The sequence below is a fragment of the Simochromis diagramma genome, unplaced genomic scaffold (assembly GCF_900408965.1).
Source record: "Simochromis diagramma unplaced genomic scaffold, fSimDia1.1 OVJJ01000781.1, whole genome shotgun sequence".
NCBI lineage: Eukaryota > Metazoa > Chordata > Actinopteri > Cichliformes > Cichlidae > Simochromis > Simochromis diagramma.
Genome location: NW_024386832.1, coordinates 1,573,149 through 1,590,553, shown reverse-complemented (window position 1 = coordinate 1,590,553; position 17,405 = coordinate 1,573,149). Strand labels below are relative to the sequence as shown.

General features: G+C 41.9%; 1 protein-coding gene across 5 annotated transcripts; it reads right to left on the bottom strand.

The window, feature by feature from the left end:
- Nucleotides 1–384: 384 nt before the first annotated feature.
- LOC120731472 (glutathione hydrolase 5 proenzyme-like) lies at nucleotides 385–15,737 on the bottom strand. 5 transcript variants are annotated; one of them, XM_040028477.1, is made up of 12 exons: nucleotides 14,650–15,725; nucleotides 10,580–10,707; nucleotides 10,398–10,505; nucleotides 6,057–6,234; nucleotides 5,511–5,671; nucleotides 5,143–5,289; nucleotides 4,899–5,029; nucleotides 4,269–4,453; nucleotides 4,073–4,164; nucleotides 2,407–2,513; nucleotides 2,120–2,230; nucleotides 385–2,033 (listed from the first exon to the last, which is right to left on the bottom strand). In XM_040028477.1, the coding sequence occupies exons 1-12, from the start codon at nucleotides 15,003–15,005 to the stop codon at nucleotides 1,896–1,898; spliced, it is 1,842 nt and encodes a 613-aa protein (XP_039884411.1). In that variant the 5' UTR covers nucleotides 15,006–15,725; the 3' UTR covers nucleotides 385–1,895. The 5 variants fall into 5 exon arrangements, 4 of the variants coding, with proteins under 4 accessions (XP_039884411.1, XP_039884412.1, XP_039884415.1 ...); XM_040028478.1 differs by having other exon boundaries at nucleotides 1,916–2,033; nucleotides 2,120–2,160; nucleotides 14,650–15,737; XR_005695372.1 differs by lacking the exon at nucleotides 385–2,033 and adding an exon at nucleotides 3,133–3,197 and having other exon boundaries at nucleotides 2,215–2,230; nucleotides 2,407–2,547; nucleotides 14,650–15,732.
- Nucleotides 15,738–17,405: the final 1,668 nt, after the last annotated feature.

Here is a 17,405-nt window from a genome sequence, read left to right as displayed (position 1 = left end):
GATATTTATCTATATAATATTGATTTGATTACGCTTCAAATTCAGGTCAGAGAGAGGGTATTGTTTTCTTTTACACATGTGTGTTTAATAAATTAAAGCAGTAATGTCAAAAATGATTAAATGATTACAAATCACTCCGGTTGATAAAAATGTGAATTCTGGTGCCTGGCAGAACCTTGAAGCAGCAGGTACGCCACCTGTTGGAACTGGGGTGAAGTGCACCAAAACTTCAGATTTTGTCACAGTCACATGACCTGTGTGTTTTGAAAGCAATTGTTTTCTATAAGCTTCTGTCATCTCCTGTAGAACATAAAGTTTCTGACTTGTGATTTCCAAAAGGCAGCTTGGATGTAATCCAATAATGAAAACAAGGCAGACATTAAACACTGAAGAAAGGAATTTATTGTACACAAAACTGGCAAAATAAAACATTTTCAGTTCAAGTCCGGGTTATCTATTCCTGTCAATAAAACACATTAAACAGCTATAAAAAGAAAACTGTTGCTTCACAAACTGTTTTAACTTTTACCCTGAGCACATCAGCAGAATTACCCACACTTTATAACAGCAAAACAATAACAGGATGAACTGAGCAAAAAAATCTTAATATGCAAACTGAAGAAAAAAACCTAATATTGAAAAGCATTTAAATGTGGTGTATAATATTCAGATAAAAACCTGACCTTTCTGTTTGGCTCGAACAGTCTGTGAGATCTAGTTTTGTTAATGCTGACATGCCTGTAACAGTAACTGCACTGCTGTTGTAGGACTCCAAACTTTTTTTGATTTGTTTGTTTGTTTAAACTACAAATCAATTGATAGATAACTTAGGGCTGTCCTAAAGTGGACCTTACTTTCTCTCACTTCTGGACAATCCAGTGGGCTAAAATTTACAAAGTAAACATGAATTTGATGAGACTTGAAAATGTGAATTGTAGCTCTTTTTCCAACAATCTTTCATATAACCAAAGATTTCTGCGGTCAGTCTCTTCCTGCTGGCCTGATGCAGGTTGAAGAAACAGACACAGGCTTCACATTTCAACCTGAAAGCGGTGTCCTTGTTTTTATATATTCTATGATAAAAGAATATAATAGATCATATTGACTGTATAAAATCAAGGCCGATATATCAATTTTTCAAAAACATTCTATCATGCTGTCTTTGCACTATTTTGCATTAAATTTGGGATTTAAATAATATTTTCAACACTCAGACAGTCGAAGTGGTCTCCAGGGTGAAACAATCGCACAAGTGCTGCTGATTTGCTGAGGAAAAATAGCCATGATAAACCAATCACATGACCAATTTAAGATGACATAGCAACAACCCAAGACAACCCTGAGTCTTCACTTTTGTGTTAAAAGTGTATGTTGTGTTGAAAGGCCACGTAAAACTAGAGTCATGATAAAAAAAATATATGTAATGTTTTTTCCTGAATCGTTGTTTATGTTTACTGAGGGAAGAAACAGTAAAAACTGCATTTTCTAAGGCAAACACTCAAAAGCACAAAAATTATAAAAAAACAAGAAACAAAACCATCCTTTCCTATTGGTGTTCTGTAAATAGTTTGAAATAGATATGAGGTCTTTAAGTTTGACGTCATTAACCGTTTCTGGGTCCCACAGTCAAAGGAACACTGTGGCATCACTGAGAGTTACAAACTGTCTAAATTCTTTCATCTTTAATAAAATGATCAGCGTTCTGCTCTACCAGGTGTAATAATTAAGTTTAACTTCCAGGCATCCATGAAAACAGAATTTATTAAATTCAACAGAGTTAGAAGTTAGCAGGAAGTTAGCTCGCTAGCTTCCACTTAAACATAATATGCCATGTCCAGCTCTGCTATCATAACCTTAAAGCCATGCTGTATAACTAACATCACTGATTCTTGGTCTCAGTAACCAGCTGCTTTGCCTTTTTTCCTTTTATCAGACCATGCAGAGATACAGCTGCCCGCCTTTTCCACAGCGTTAACTGTGTTGTAGAATTTTGCTACTTTGTGTCCCAGAGCTTCAAGACCATCAACTACATCCTGCAGGACAAAGAGGAGAGAGTCTCAGATGGAACAAAACCTGTAGAAATTATTAATTTATCATTTAAATACACTGAATAAATTACCTTTTCAAGCTTGGATTCAAGTTTTACTTCACTTTGAGAGTCTACAAGAACAACCAGAGTATCAATTGCCTCCTTAAGACTCTTTCCAAACCAAAGGTGGTTCATGAGCGCCTTGGAGAGAAAAAATAAATCTATGAGGTGAGAAAGTGATGATTACAGGATAAATTAGGGTGAAGAATCCTCTTACTATGATGCAACCTTTAACAGCAAAGACGGGCATTGGTCCACATGAATTTATTTTATTTAATATGTAACGGCACCTTTGTGTGTGTACCATGCATACGTACCGAGGCCACAGCCGGTGGAATCATTTCAGAACCAGACCCTCCAATCACCAGCGTCTTCGACGGAGACTTCAGCACAGATGGGGCCATATTGGAGGGAGGCCGCTCCCCTGAGAAATACAACAAAGACCTTGAACGGCGAAACTAGAAAGCAGAAATCAGTCTGTACACACATATTTGAGCATAAATCATTCATACAAATGTTTCATACATAAATCAGTGACTGTATTTTCTTGCAGTATTTTCATACCTGGATTGCGGGGGCAGTGGAGCCTATCCTAGCTATCATAGGGTGAGAGGCAGGTTAAACCCTGGTCAGGTCGCTAGCCTGATGCAGAGCTAACACAGAGAGACACTCAACCATTCACATTCACACCTATGGGCAATTTAGAATCACCAATTAGCCTAACCCTACTAACTGCATGTCTTTGGACTGTGGGAGGAAGCCAGAGTACTCGGAGAGAACTCACACAAACATAGAAAGAGAACATGCAAGCTCCTCACAGGAGGTGGGATCGAACTCAGGGCCTTCTTGCTATAAGGCAACATCGCGCCACCGTGCTGCCCTATCTATATACAGTATAAATGAATATAAATATCCATATACTGTTAAATCACAACAGCACATTTATATTATAAGGTTAACCCACTTCAGTAGAGACAAAACTGAACAATAAGACGAGCCCCTTATGAGCAAGTACTTAATGACAGTGTGAAGGAAAAACTCACTTTTAACAGCAAGAAACCTCCAACAGCACCAGGCTCACAGAGGGGCAGTCATCTGCTGTGACCAGCTGAAGAGTGAGGTGAGGAAGACAGGACAGATTTAGAGAGCTTGTGTAATTTGTGTTTATAGAAGTTCACTCAGAGCTCAACTGTGCCTGTTTTTGAACATTCAAAACATTTCAGTAGGCTATGGCATTAAATGGAAAATGGCATTTTAATCCAAATTTACATGATGTGCTTCAGTTTGGCAGTTTTGTTGATTCTTTTCATCAATTGTCAGATGACAAGGTGTCACAATGAATTATGAAATGCAATTTTCTGCGCTCATTTCCTCAATGGTGCTTTTGTTTGGTACTCTTAGATTAATAATTCATGGTGTGCAGTTTCCTGAGGTGTTGTTGTTTTTCTTTCAAATTTCTTATATTTGCCCCCCAACATGCTAACATGTACAAACATGCATATTTATCAAGTATATGTTATATTAACCAGCGGTCCCCAACCCCCGGGCCTCGGACCGGTACCGGTCCATGAGTCGTTTGGTACCGGGCCGCGAGAGTTGAGGCTCAGGTGTGAAATGTATAGTTTTCAGGGTTTTTATCGGTTTTCAGCGTTATTTTGTTATCGTTTTTATCGTTTACTCTGTTTTCCTGGGTCTTTTCACGTGTGTTATGAATAAACCTTCTTTTTTTCGGTACCGGTACTAGTTTTATTTTGTTGTATTTATCCGCGACACCTTAAAGGCCGGTCCATGAAAATATTGTCGGGCATGAACCGGTTCGTGGCGCAAAAAAGGTTGGGGACCGCTGATATTAACCATGCTAAACACGTTAGTTTAAGTAAAGATGAAGTACAACTGCGAATTAGTACTATACAAATCAGAACTGAGGTCCAGAATATTTGTTAATAAATATTAAATTCAGAAGGAATCCTGCTGATCCCTTACCATGAAAGATGTTATGAGCTCGACCACAGAAGTCATTTAGGTGGTTGTTGAGGATGATTCCAGTGCTTGAAGAGAGGACATTGGACCCAAATCTGTAAAGAGTAAACATTAAATGAACTAGGTCTAAACCCTGTGACACTGTTGTGGAAAAGTCAGCTGGTTTCTAGCAGTGAAACAGAATGATGCAGGTACTGACTCGTCGTTGATGCTGCTGGTGACAGACACAGCAGATCCATCTTCAGCCAGCACAGATACATGTGTGGTGCCGATGCTGTCCAGATATGAGTTTTTGCCGTAATACTGGGGATCTTGAGTCTTGTCGCTGCTGATCAAGCTCCGTATGTGGTTGGCAAAGCTATCCACTGTCAAATTCTTTGCCATCTGTGTGAAATACAGAGAATTAATCAAACGAAATAAATAAGCACATTACAGAAAATACATTGATATCAAGAAAATTAACAATTTACAGCCAAATATTAACAGAATTTTGATCATTGATGCATCACTGACGCTGCTGGTGACAGACACAGCAGAAGCATCTTCAACCAGCGACTTGCAAAGTCGCAAGCTCGCCCCAGCAAATTAACCGAAAATCCGACTGTGCAATGCTCAGAGATATTACAAAAAACTTCAGACCTCAACTCATTATCAATGTGCATAAACCGACTGTGGTGGGATGTGGTTTGTGGATGAGCTGCAGGCGGGGTGGAGCACAGGGTTCAGGCAGAGCAGAGGCTGATGTGGTGTTGCTACATTTACTCATTTAGTCACTTAAATATAATCATACTATATGCAACAAAGCAGGTGCAAATTTTGAGATACTTACTTTATCTGAGCTGAAGTTTGGATCTCTGATATGTTTCTTTAATCCATTGGCAAATTTTAAAGCTTCAATATAACGGTGATAAAACAAAATCTTTTCATCAGTCGTCTTAGGTTCTGATTCCATTTTGTATCCTGAAAATATAAATAATTGTTTGTTTTTTATTTAAAACATCCATTTCTAGTGTATCACATTTGTAAAGATTGATAAGGATCATCTCCACATGCTAGAAGCAACAATCAGGAACCTTTCATGGTGTTGAGGATGAAGCTGAGGATGGCTCCTCCTGAAGGAGGCGGAGGGAAGTACATCCGGTACTCTCCCAGAGAAATATTCCACGCATCAGTCACATTAGCTTGATACGATGCCAAGTCCTCCAGTGTGAGTTTTCCTCCTGAGCAAAAACATTAAAACAAATGATTTTGTTGAGCAAAAATGAACACAACGCATTTCATAATCAAGACTTTGAATGGAGACAGATCACAGTGTAGCACACAGTGATCATGGTAGATTTTTACAGAACGAATCGATTTGTTAATTTGTAATTAGATCATTGTGCCTGGCAAACAGAAAATGTTCAGAAAAGAGAGCAGGATGAATCCCGTCTGATAATACCTGCTTTCTGTATGTCACTGATTAAATTCTCTGCTATTGTTCCGTTGTAAAACACATCTGGTCCCTCGTTTGCGATCGTCTCCAAAGTGTCAGCCAGTTTCTCAAATTTCACAGTATCCCCGGTCTTAAGCAGGTTCCCATTTTTATCTAAATATAACTTCCTAAAACACAAAGACAGTAAAATAATAATAATAATGGATTGCATTTATATAGCGCTTTTCGGGGCCCTCAAAGCGCTTTACAATACCACTATTCATTCACTCTCACATTCACACACTGGTGGAGGCAGCTACAGCTGTAGCCACAGCTGCCCTGGGGCAGACTGACAGAGGCGAGGCTGCCATATCGCGCCATCGGCCCCTCTGGCCAACACCAGTAGGCGGCAGGTGAAGTGTCTTGCCCAAGGACACAACGACCGAGACTGTCCAAGCCGGGGCTCGAACCGGCAACCTTCCGGTTACAAGACGAACTGCCAACTCTTTGAGCCACGATCGCCTAAAACATTCATTTGTATTTTTGAAATCACATTGTGGGTGTATTTCATACCGTAGTGACGTGTTGCCAATGCGTGGGATGTGTTGACCTTGGTAGTAAGGAATAGGGAATCCTTCTCTGGCTAATTTGATGGTCGGCTGAAAGAGGTCGGCCCACGGCAACTTCCCATAAAGCCGGTGTGCCGCTTCATAACCTCGAATTTCCCCAGGAACCCCAATCCATCTGCTATCTGGTTAGATAGATAATGGATAGTCAGTGCTGGAAAGTCACACATACATTTGCTCGTGTTTTGAGTAAATTGTAAGGTCCTGACCTTTAATGATCTGAGATGACATTTGTTATAATTTGGTGCTTTGTAAATACTCTATTCTATTCTGCTCCATTTCAGAGGGAAATGTGTGTCTGTTTGTAACTGATTATGTTAGAGATAACATTTTGCATCCTACACTTACTTTTAGTTTATTTCACTACATTTACATATTTACACTATTTCTGGCTTAAAGAAGCATTTAGCATCTTATACTTACTTTTCTTACTGTTTATGCAGCCTGTGTGCAGGAGTGTAGCACAGAACTCTGGACCCTTTAAATAAATGGTGTCTGGAGCCCCCTTTCTTTTCTTGATCCATCTATCTCACACATATTTTAATTTCTATTTTCTTTATTTATTTATTTTATGTCTGCCACAAGTGAACTGCTATAATAAATACTCCTCGTATTGCTGTCCATCTCATAGGTCAAAGTCAACACACTATAGACAATCAGGGAGTAATGCAGGAAGGTCTTTTGTACTCTGCTGACAGCAACATAAGGGACAGGGACATGTGCATCCACAGCAGCCTGTGTCTCTGGCCTCACAAGATCTCACAAGATTTCCAGCTTCACCTCCACAGACAGATAATCTGCCACAGAACGAGTGAAGATTAGCCAAAGCAGAAACAATGACTGATAAAGATGGACTTGTGAGGAAAGTTAAGATTTGTCCTGGGGACCAGAAAATGGGAAAGATGGACAGCATCCTGGCAAGCTGTCTACACAAATCAGAAAGTTCCCCAACCAGAAGCCCTGGATCAACGGTCAGGTACGACACATGCTGCGTACTCGCTCTCTTGCATTCAGATCAGGCAATGAGATGGAGTACAAAGCTGTGAAGTACACACTGAGGAAAGCCATTACAGCAGCTAAGAGGCAGTACTTCTATTCTTCTGCTGACCCCAGGCGGATGTGGCAAGGCACATCACAGAATATAGGGCCACCACCAACACCATCAGCTCCACAGGTGGTCTGCTGGAGGATCTCAACCCGCTTTACACCTGCTTTGAGACCCCCCAGACCTCCCAGATCCTCCACACCTCCCATATCTCCCAGAACCTCTAGACCTCCAAGACCTTCCAGAACCCCCAGATTACCCGACCCTCTCCCCCGCCAGCGGTCTCAATAGACCAAGTGCACAAGGTCCTGAGGAAGATCAACCCCCGCAAGGCAGCAGGACCAGACAACATCCCTGGACGGGCCCTTAGAGCATGTGCTAACAAGCTGGCTGATGTTCTCACCTCCATCTTTAACCTTTCCCTCAGTCGGAGCATAGTTCCCACATGCTTCAAGACCACAACTATCATCCCTCTCCCCAAGAAAAGCCCAGCCACCTGCCTAAATGACTACAGACCAGTTGCACTCACTCCAATCATTGCAAAGTGTTTTGAGAGAGTGGTGCTGGCCGGCATTAAATGGTAAATGACCTGTATTTGTATAGCGCTTTTCTAGTCCCTAAGGACCCCAAAGCACTTTACACAACCAGTCATCCACCCATCCACACACACATTCACACACTGGTGATGGCAGCTACATTGTAGCCACAGCCACCCTGGGGCGCACTGACAGAGGCGAGGCTGCCGGACACTGGCGCCATCGGTAGGCAACGGGTGAAGTGTCTTGCCCAAGGACACAAGGACACATTAAGAGCAATATTCCAGACACTCTGGACCCCCTGCAGTATGCCTACTGTCCAATAGGTCCACGTCAGACGCCATCGCTGCTGCCCTTCACTATTCACTCTCCCACCTGGAAAATAATGACTCCTACATCAGGGTACTCTTTGCTGACTGTAGCTCCGCCTTCAACACAGTCATCCCTCACAAACTCATCCACAAACTGTCTACACTCGGCCTAAACGCCTGCAGAGAGTGATAACAACTGCGGAGAAGATCACCAGGACCCCGCTGCCCTCTCTGCAGAGCACCTACCATCACAGAGTCCAGAGGAGAGCTGCCTCCATCCTTAGAGACCCCACAAACCCTCAACACGGACTGTTCACACTTCTGCCCTCGAGACAAAGGTTTAGAAGTGTGAAATCCAGAACATCTCGACTCACTAACTCCTTCTTCCACTGCTGTCGGACACCTGAACAGCTGACCTACCTCAACTGAAATTTGCATATAAGGACAATTTGCACACTAAGTTCATTTTGCACATAGAAATGCTATTCCTTCTGTACACATGAAAATAAACACTTTCTTGAATCTTTGAATCCAAAAATTTGTAGTATTGCACAGACTAAATTCTAAAGTATGTAAAGAGCTGTGTGGTTACGGGTCATTTTGAGTTTAGAAATCATTAATTTTATATTTCTCTTTGTTGTTAAAACACACACACATAATTTGGTGGAAATGTAAAATAATAGGACACTTTAGGACACTATTGAGGCCGTGCCACAGTCAACTTTCATTGTGCTCTGGGCTGCAATTGCTTATTAACCCTTTTTTTGTCTTTTAACAAATGTATTTAATAAAGGCATTTTAATACTGGAACCAATTTGCCTCAGCAGTGTCTCTTCAAGCCTATGTAATTCTTTTGTTTAGTCTGAAAACACACTCTCCTTATAATTCCTAGGGTTGAAATTCCCCTAGGTGGCGCTGTTGCATTTTAATCATAACACCCCCTGACCACCTCGCCACAACAGTAAGCATGTACTTAGTTTTTCATGGTTCAGTGTGCCATCCACAAATTTAAATTCTCTATCATGCAAAAAAGAAAGTCATACATGAACATGATCCAGAAATGCAGCTGTCTTCTCTGGGCTAAAGCTCACTTAAAAAGGACTGAGGCAAAGTGGAGAACTGTTCTAATGTCTGACGAATCTGTTTGTTTGTTTGTTTGTTTGTTTGTTTGTTTGTTTGTTTGTTTGTTTGTGTGAAAATGTGGATCCTGCATCCTCTGGGCTAAACAGTAAAGGGCTTTAACAAGTGCTGCTGTTTTTGCAGCTTGTTATCACCACTCAATTCAAAACATTTGAAGGTGATTACATTACTGCCTATGGAATTGGCTGCTTGCACATCTGGCAATGCACCATCAGTGCTGAAAGGTGTACACAGGTCTTAGAACAACTTACGCTCCCATCGAGTTGACATCAGCAAGACCACGCATACTGTATCTATTACAATAGCATGGTTTCACAGTAGAAGTACCTGGGTGTTAAAATGACCTGCTTGCATTTCAAACCTTTGACCAAGAAAAAAAGAAAAAACACATCGGATGCACCATGAAATGAAAGATATGACAAAAAGGACCCAGGACTTTCTTTGTGTCCAGTCCATCTCTGTCTCATCTGAGGGTCCTGTCTTTAGTGTTTTGTTCTTTTGTCCAATTATTTTGTCCCAGTTTATCCCACCAGTTTGTCCCACTTTCATAAACAGGAAACTCAAGCCTGCTTTAATGTTAGCTTATAACCAGCTGTTGTTGTTTAGCTGGTTTTTCGTTGACTGCCTGGAGTTGGAAGCGCTCCATATCTAATCTGCTTACAGTAATTAAATAATAATGGTTATGCATTCCTTAGTGTGTTAGAGCCCTGACTTTATTTCAGGAGATGAGGTTAGAGGTGAGGAGGCGGATACCTGTCGTGCTGTCTCTTTCCTTCGCTTCTTTGGTGACAAGAGCCCTATCCCAGATGATAAAAAGTAGGTATGATCCTTCACATCTTGAGTTTGTCTTACAGACTAAGGTGCAGAATGTAAAAAATACCTCTGCAGATAACTGTCTACACCTTTAGAACTTTTGTGTTACATCTTGTGCATAATTTGGAAAAAGACTTGTTAAGACCTGTTTGGAGAAAGAAACTACTTCAATCTCTCTGGTTGCTTCTGAAACTAAGGAGCATGTGTTTCATGGTTTTAATTTATGCTAGATTATTCTGATAGTGTCATATACGACACCGACTCATTGTCTTGAATAACTGCCAACAGCCAAACCCTCTGTTGCTTTATCTCTTTTTTCTTTTCTTTTTTATTATCCCAGTTTCTCTTTCTTGAGGAATGAGGCTGTGTCATAAAGGTGAGTCCAAGAGCAGATTAGACTAAACCATTATAAATATTAGCATTATGGCAGAAAAACAGCCCACCTTCCAGCCACTCCATGGTCCACTCTGTGGTTTTACGACACAACTTAAGCAGGTCAGAGTTCACATTTCTGGGGACAGTCTCTCTGGAGTTGATGATTTTCACTTTACCTTTGAAAAGATGACATATTATTATGTTAAACCCCAGCGGGGTTGAGCTAAGAGGAGCAAGGGTGTCTTGTTACCAGAGCTGTCCATCACAGTGAATATGACCCCGCCTCCGATGCCCGCGCACTGTGGGTTGATGATGGAGGTGCACAACAGCGCAGCAATGGCAGCATCTACTGCAGAGCCGCCTTTCTGAAGAATGTTCCTGAGACAGTTCAGAGAAATAGATCAGGCTGAAGTTCATGTCCCGCTCCCGGCTATTCGCGGGGATAAACCATTATTGCAGTCACTTTTAAAACAAAGTATCCAACTGCATAAAAGTACCACTGAACATCTGGTTCCAGGAACTTAGAAAGAAAATGTTTGAAAGTGATGCAAGAATACGACGCTTGCGAGCATATGACACAGAAATCAGCCCTGTTAAAACTGATAGTAGGTTTAAATATTGGTGCAACTTTGGCATTTCCGCATATTGGAAAGCATCATCTGAAAAAGGCCTGGTTACCTTTCAACAAATGTCAGACAGTTAAAACCTGGAGAGGGGTTACTTCTTTAAATGTCTCCAATTAAGACATCACTGTAATACAGATATTGTGTCCAAGAAGAGAGAATAAATCTATCTGAAGAAGATTGGTTGGTTGGTCTGTCTGTCTGTCTGTCTATCTCATATATACATATATATATATATATATATACATATATACATATATATATATATATATATATATATATATATATATATATATATATATATGTGTGTATATATATATATATATATATATATATATATGTGTGTATATGTATATATATATATATATGTGTATATGTATACATATATATATATATATATATACATATACATATATATATATATATATATATACATATATATATATATATATATATATATATATATATATATATATATATATACATACACACACATATATATACACATATATATATACACATATATATACACACACATATATATACACACACACATATATACATATATATATATACCCAGCACGCCCCTGCGGGCGGTTTATCCTTCAAGCTCGGGTCCTCTACCAGAGGCCTGGGAGCTTGAGGGTCCTGCGCAGTATCTTAGCTGTTCCCAGGACTGCGCTCTTCTGGACAGAGATCTCCGATGTTATTCCCGGGATCTGCTGGAGCCACTCGCCTAGCTTGGGAGTCACCGCACCTAGTGCTCCGATTACCACGGGGACCACCGTTACCTTCACCCTCCACATCCTCTCGAGCTCTTCTCTGAGCCCTTGGTATTTCTCCAGCTTCTCGTGTTCCTTCTTCCTGATATTGCTGTCATTCGGAACCGCTACATCGATCACTACGGCCGTCTTCTTCTGTTTGTCTACCACCACTATGTCCGGTTGGTTAGCCACCACCATTTTGTCCGTCTGTATCTGGAAGTCCCACAGGATCTTAGCTCTGTCATTCTCCACCACCCTTGGGGGCATCTCCCATTTTGACCTCGGGACTTCCAGGTTATACTCGGCACAGATGTTCCTGTACACTATGCCGGCCACTTGGTTATGGCGTTCCATGTATGCCTTGCCTGCTAGCATCTTGCACCCTGCTGTTATGTGCTGGATTGTCTCTGGTCTAAAAGCGGGTGGTATAAGGCAACAGCAAACTACAAAACTATCATCAATAAAACTCATCTATTTATAAATAATCCAATAAAACCTACAAACGCAGTCGCAGATAGATAACACTGCCTAACTTGCATGCAGTTATGTGTGATTTAGCAGGAAATTGGGATCGGCTTCACCCCTATCTGTCCTTCATATTGCTTTTTTTTTTTTTGCAGGGTGCCTTTGCAAAGACACACATACATACAGTGGGGCAAAAAAGTATTTAGTCAGCCACCGATTGTGCAAGTTCCCCCACTTAAAATGATGACAGAGGTCAGTAATTTGCACCAGAGGTACACTTCAACTGTGAGAGACAGAATGTGAAAAAAAAAATCCATGAATCCACATGGTAGGATTTGTAAAGAATTTATTCGTAAATCAGGGTGGAAAATAAGTATTTGGTCAATAACAAAAATACAACTCAATACTTTGTAACATAACCTTTGTTGGCAATAACAGAGGTCAAACGTTTACTATAGGTCTTTACCAGGTTTGCACACACAGTAGCTGGTATTTTGGCCCATTCCTCCATGCAGATCTTCTCGAGAGCAGTGATGTTTTGGGGCTGTCGCCGAGCAGCACGGACTTTCAATTCCCGCCACAGATTTTCTATGGGGTTGAGGTCTGGAGACTGGCTAGGCCACTCCAGGACTTTCAAATGCTTCTTACGGAGCCACTCCTTTGTTGCCCGGGCGGTGTGTTTTGGATCATTGTCATGTTGGAAGACCCAGCCTCGTTTCATCTTCAAAGTTCTCACTGATGGAAGGAGGTTTTGGCTCAAAATCTCACGATACATGGCCCCATTCATTCTGTCCTTAACACGGATCAGTCGTCCTGTCCCCTTGGCAGAAAAACAGCCCCATAGCATGATGTTTCCACCCCCATGCTTCACAGTAGGTTCTTGGGTTCTTGGGATGCAACTCAGTATTCTTCTTCCTCCAAACACCACGAGTTGAGTTTATACCAAAAAGTTCTACTTTGGTTTCATCTGACCACATGACATTCTCCCAATCCTCTGCTGTATCATCCATGTGCTCTCTGGCAAACTTCAGACGGGCCTGGACATGCACTGGCTTCAGCAGCGGAACACGTCTGGCACTGCGGGATTTGATTCCCTGCCGTTGTAGTGTGTTACTGATGGTGACCTTTGTTACTTTGGTCCCAGCTCTCTGCAGGTCATTCACCAGGTCCCCCCGTGTGGTTCTGGGATCTTTGCTCACCGTTCTCATGATCATTTTGACCCCACGGGATGAGATCTTGCGTGGAGCCCCAGATCGAGGGAGATTATCAGTGGTCTTGTATGTCTTCCATTTTCTGATGATTGCTCCCACACTTGATTTTTTCACACCAAGCTGCTTGCCTATTGTAGATTCACTCTTCCCAGTCTGGTGCAGGTCTACAATACTTTTCCTGGTGTCCTTCGAAAGCTCTTTGGTCTTGGCCATGGCGGCGTTTGGAGTCTGACTGTTTGAGGCTGTGGACAGGTGTCTTTTATACAGATGATGAGTTCAAACAGGTGCCATTCATACAGGTAACGAGTGGGGGACAGAAAAGCTTCTTACAGAAGACGTTACAGGTCTGTGAGAGCCAGAGATTTTCCTTGTTTGAGGTGACCAAATACTTATTTTCCACCCTGATTTACGAATAAATTCTTTACAAATCCTACCATGTGAATTCATGGATTTTTTTTCACATTCTGTCTCTCACAGTTGAAGTGTACCTCTGGTGCAAATTACTGACCTCTGTCATCATTTTAAGTGGGGGAACTTGCACAATCGGTGGCTGACTAAATACTTTTTTGCCCCACTGTATATATATATATATATATATACACACACACACACACACACACACACACACACACACACATATATATATATATACACACACACACACACACACACACACACATATATATACACACACACACACACATATATATACACACACACACACACATATACACACACACACACACACACACACACACACACACACACACACATCTCCATCTATATATATATATATATATATATATACACACACACACACACACACACACACACACACACACACACACACACATCTCCATCTATATATCTCAAACCAAAAGCCTTCCAGTTAGTAGTTGACCAGCTCTACTACCTGAGCAACAGCCACCCCCATCTCTTTAAATACCGTACTTTCTGTTGACAATACACACCACATCTGTAAGAATCATAGTTTCTACGTAATACGGCTTTTTCTCAGTTTTGACCAATAAATGATTTAGTAGGGAAATGGCATGAAGATTTTATACAGATCACACCGAATTTTGACTTTTATAAAATGGGGGGGGGGACATAACCGCACACTTCCATGATGAGACGCTGTCATGCAGTTTTCAAAGACGTTTTAGCGCTAACGTTTGCATTTGGAACAGAACAGTGCGTAATATTGTATGTAATGCGAAAAACGAAAATGTGTCCGAAGTTTAAAATGTTACTCACCGTCCAATCTCTGAACAATTCCAGGAGTCTGCGGCCACAGCAGCTTTTGAGAAAGGGCAAGCACTGGTGTCCTTACACTCACTTCTACCCTTCCGATACCAATTATAACCAGCTAGTGGACCAACTACTAGAGCACCTGCTACAAAGCCAACTGCTACTAATCCGAGAACTTTGGCCAGGCGTTTTCGTTTTGCTCTGGTTTTTGCGCTCTTAACGTCGTTTCCCTGAATGTCCTCGTTGGGGGGACACATAGGAGTGGTATTTGCCCCCACAACGTCCTCGTCCTCAATGTCCTCGTTGGGGGGACACATAGGAGACGTATTTGCCTCTTCCACGTGCTCGGTTGACTCAGGCATCGCTGCTTTCTTCTCTGCGTAACCGTCGGTAGTTCACTTCCTCCGAAAGTTAACCGCTTGTTGATTTCCCAGACAGCACAGCGATGTATTGCGCACATATATCCGTGTGGGTACTGATAGGCACAACGCAACGGAGACGTGTGTTTGTGGTAAGCAGAGGTAGCTGCTCCGGTGTGTAGGACGTTTTGTCAGAACACCGGTAGCCCTGGTGTTTTTTGCTCATCTCTGCAAGACACTGGGTGGACTTTTCTTACCTCAGCCTTTTCCTCCATGTGCTTGATCCCACCAGGGATAGCGTGCACGTCGTTGTCCCACTGCAAAAGGATCGAATAACATCGACGGCTCTTATCGCTGCTTTATCGACCTCCTACTGTTCGCTGTTCATGAGCCACGCGCTGTCTTCCTCACCCAAACCATAAACACTTTGCATCAAGATTGTGACTTTTAGTCTCTGGTCAGTGATGTTGGTTCACTGACCAGAGTGGGTGGTGAAGTGTTAAATTATGATCTTCAGTTGGACTAATATTAAGTTCAGCTGAATGTTCGGGTATCTGTCAGCACTGCTCAAATATGAAGAAATATATTTGGTCTAAAACTGAAATAAAAATTCAAGTGCGAAAATGCAGTTAACTGCAATTTAAAGCTAAACTTGAGGTTAAATAAAAACTGAAACAATATTTTGTATTTAAATTGAAACCTATGTGAACTGTATTTAGCTTAAATGTACTTTGTTAGTTTCAGATTTGGACAAATTTGTCAACACAACCATCATCAGTAGCGGTTTTAGATACGGGCGGTTGCCACGGCATCGTGGTGGGGAGCGGCATCACGGGCATCGGCAAAAAAAAAAAAAAAAAAAATGCTCGTACTCATGCTGCCCCGACGTCATGCCAGCGCATATTGGGGATGGCATAGGCACCGATCGGTTCTTTTATCGCCCATTTGCTGGGAGTAAGGGCGCCCTCCGTTTGCGAGGTGCGCCTGCTGCTTGCTGCACAGGGAGGAGAGGGCGGGGCTGCGGGGGATTCTCTGGCTGGCATCTAATAACCAACTCGCAAAATAAAAACAAACCAACAAACAGAAAAACATCAGACATCCAGTGGCGTGTCCAGGGGGGTGGCCTGGGGGGGCACAGGCCACCCCCCCCAACCAGACTGGCCACCCCAGGTGCCACCCCAAAGGCAAAACAATAAAATTCAATCAAATATCAAATGTCCGATTATGTTTTCACGGTGAAGTTCAGATATCCGAGTGTAAGTGAATGCAGCATCGGCTTCTGCGCTATGCGCCTTAGCAAAGGTAGGAGAGCCAAGCACGAAAGACGGCACTGCAGGAAACAATTTTTCGGTGAAAGAAAATGAGGACAGAATAAATGTCCCGGTAAGTAATATTAAGTTTGTTGAGTTTAGTAAACTTCGGTGAAATTAGAATACCAAAGAAAAAATAACACTTAAAGAATTATTGCAGCCGTTGAATATTTCAGATAGTATGCTACTGAGGGGAGCTAACATAAGAGTTATGAGTTATAAGATATAATCTAAGTCGTAACATTGCTGTATGGAGCTGCAGATTTGGTTGCAGGTTAACATAGCTGGACTGGCCATCGGGCATACCGGGCATATGCCCGGTGACTTATTATTATTTTTATTTTTTTTTGTAATGGCATGAACAATGAGAGGTGGTGGATTGGCCAGATGCAGGTCGATGTGTAAAAATAACTCAGTTGTTTGGTGGTGGCTATGGCGGGGCTTCCACAGAGGCCGCAGGTGGATGAGGGAAGGGGAGGCAGGAGGAGAGCCCCGAGGCGGCCGCCAGTCCGAGTGTCAGGTGAACTGAACTTCAGGTAAGAAGTTATGACCTGCAGTCTATCTGGGTCAGATATGAACCAAGTTTAGGTGTAGTTTATTTTCGTTGTGCTGACTTTTTACTGTCAGTTGCAATAACTCGTACTGTCCTGGATTTTAGTTAGAATGGAAAAAGACACAAAGCTGGAGTTATTCTGTCGTTACGCTGCACAGCTGCCTCTTCTCCTCTCATTCTCTCCCCCTCCCTCTCCTGTTTCTACTTCAATCATGAAACTGATCAATGATCAGCTGATCGGCTTTTCTCTCTTGTTTATTTATCGCCCACTTTGCGCCAGAAAGAGGAAACCAGCGGATGTCGAGCTAAACAACAGCAGCACGTTTAAGCTTGATCAGCTGTTGTTAGAATTTATTTAATATTAATTTCTAGTATCAGCTGATGTTTGCTGGAGCCACAGCTGTAAAGCTGCTGGTCATGATGTCGGTTTGGATATGTGGTGAGAGGGAAACATGAAGATGAAACCAGGAGATGTCCTTACTGAATCATCAGAGCTGAACAGGTGATGGAGAAGCAGGTTTACCTTTTAGGTGACAGGAA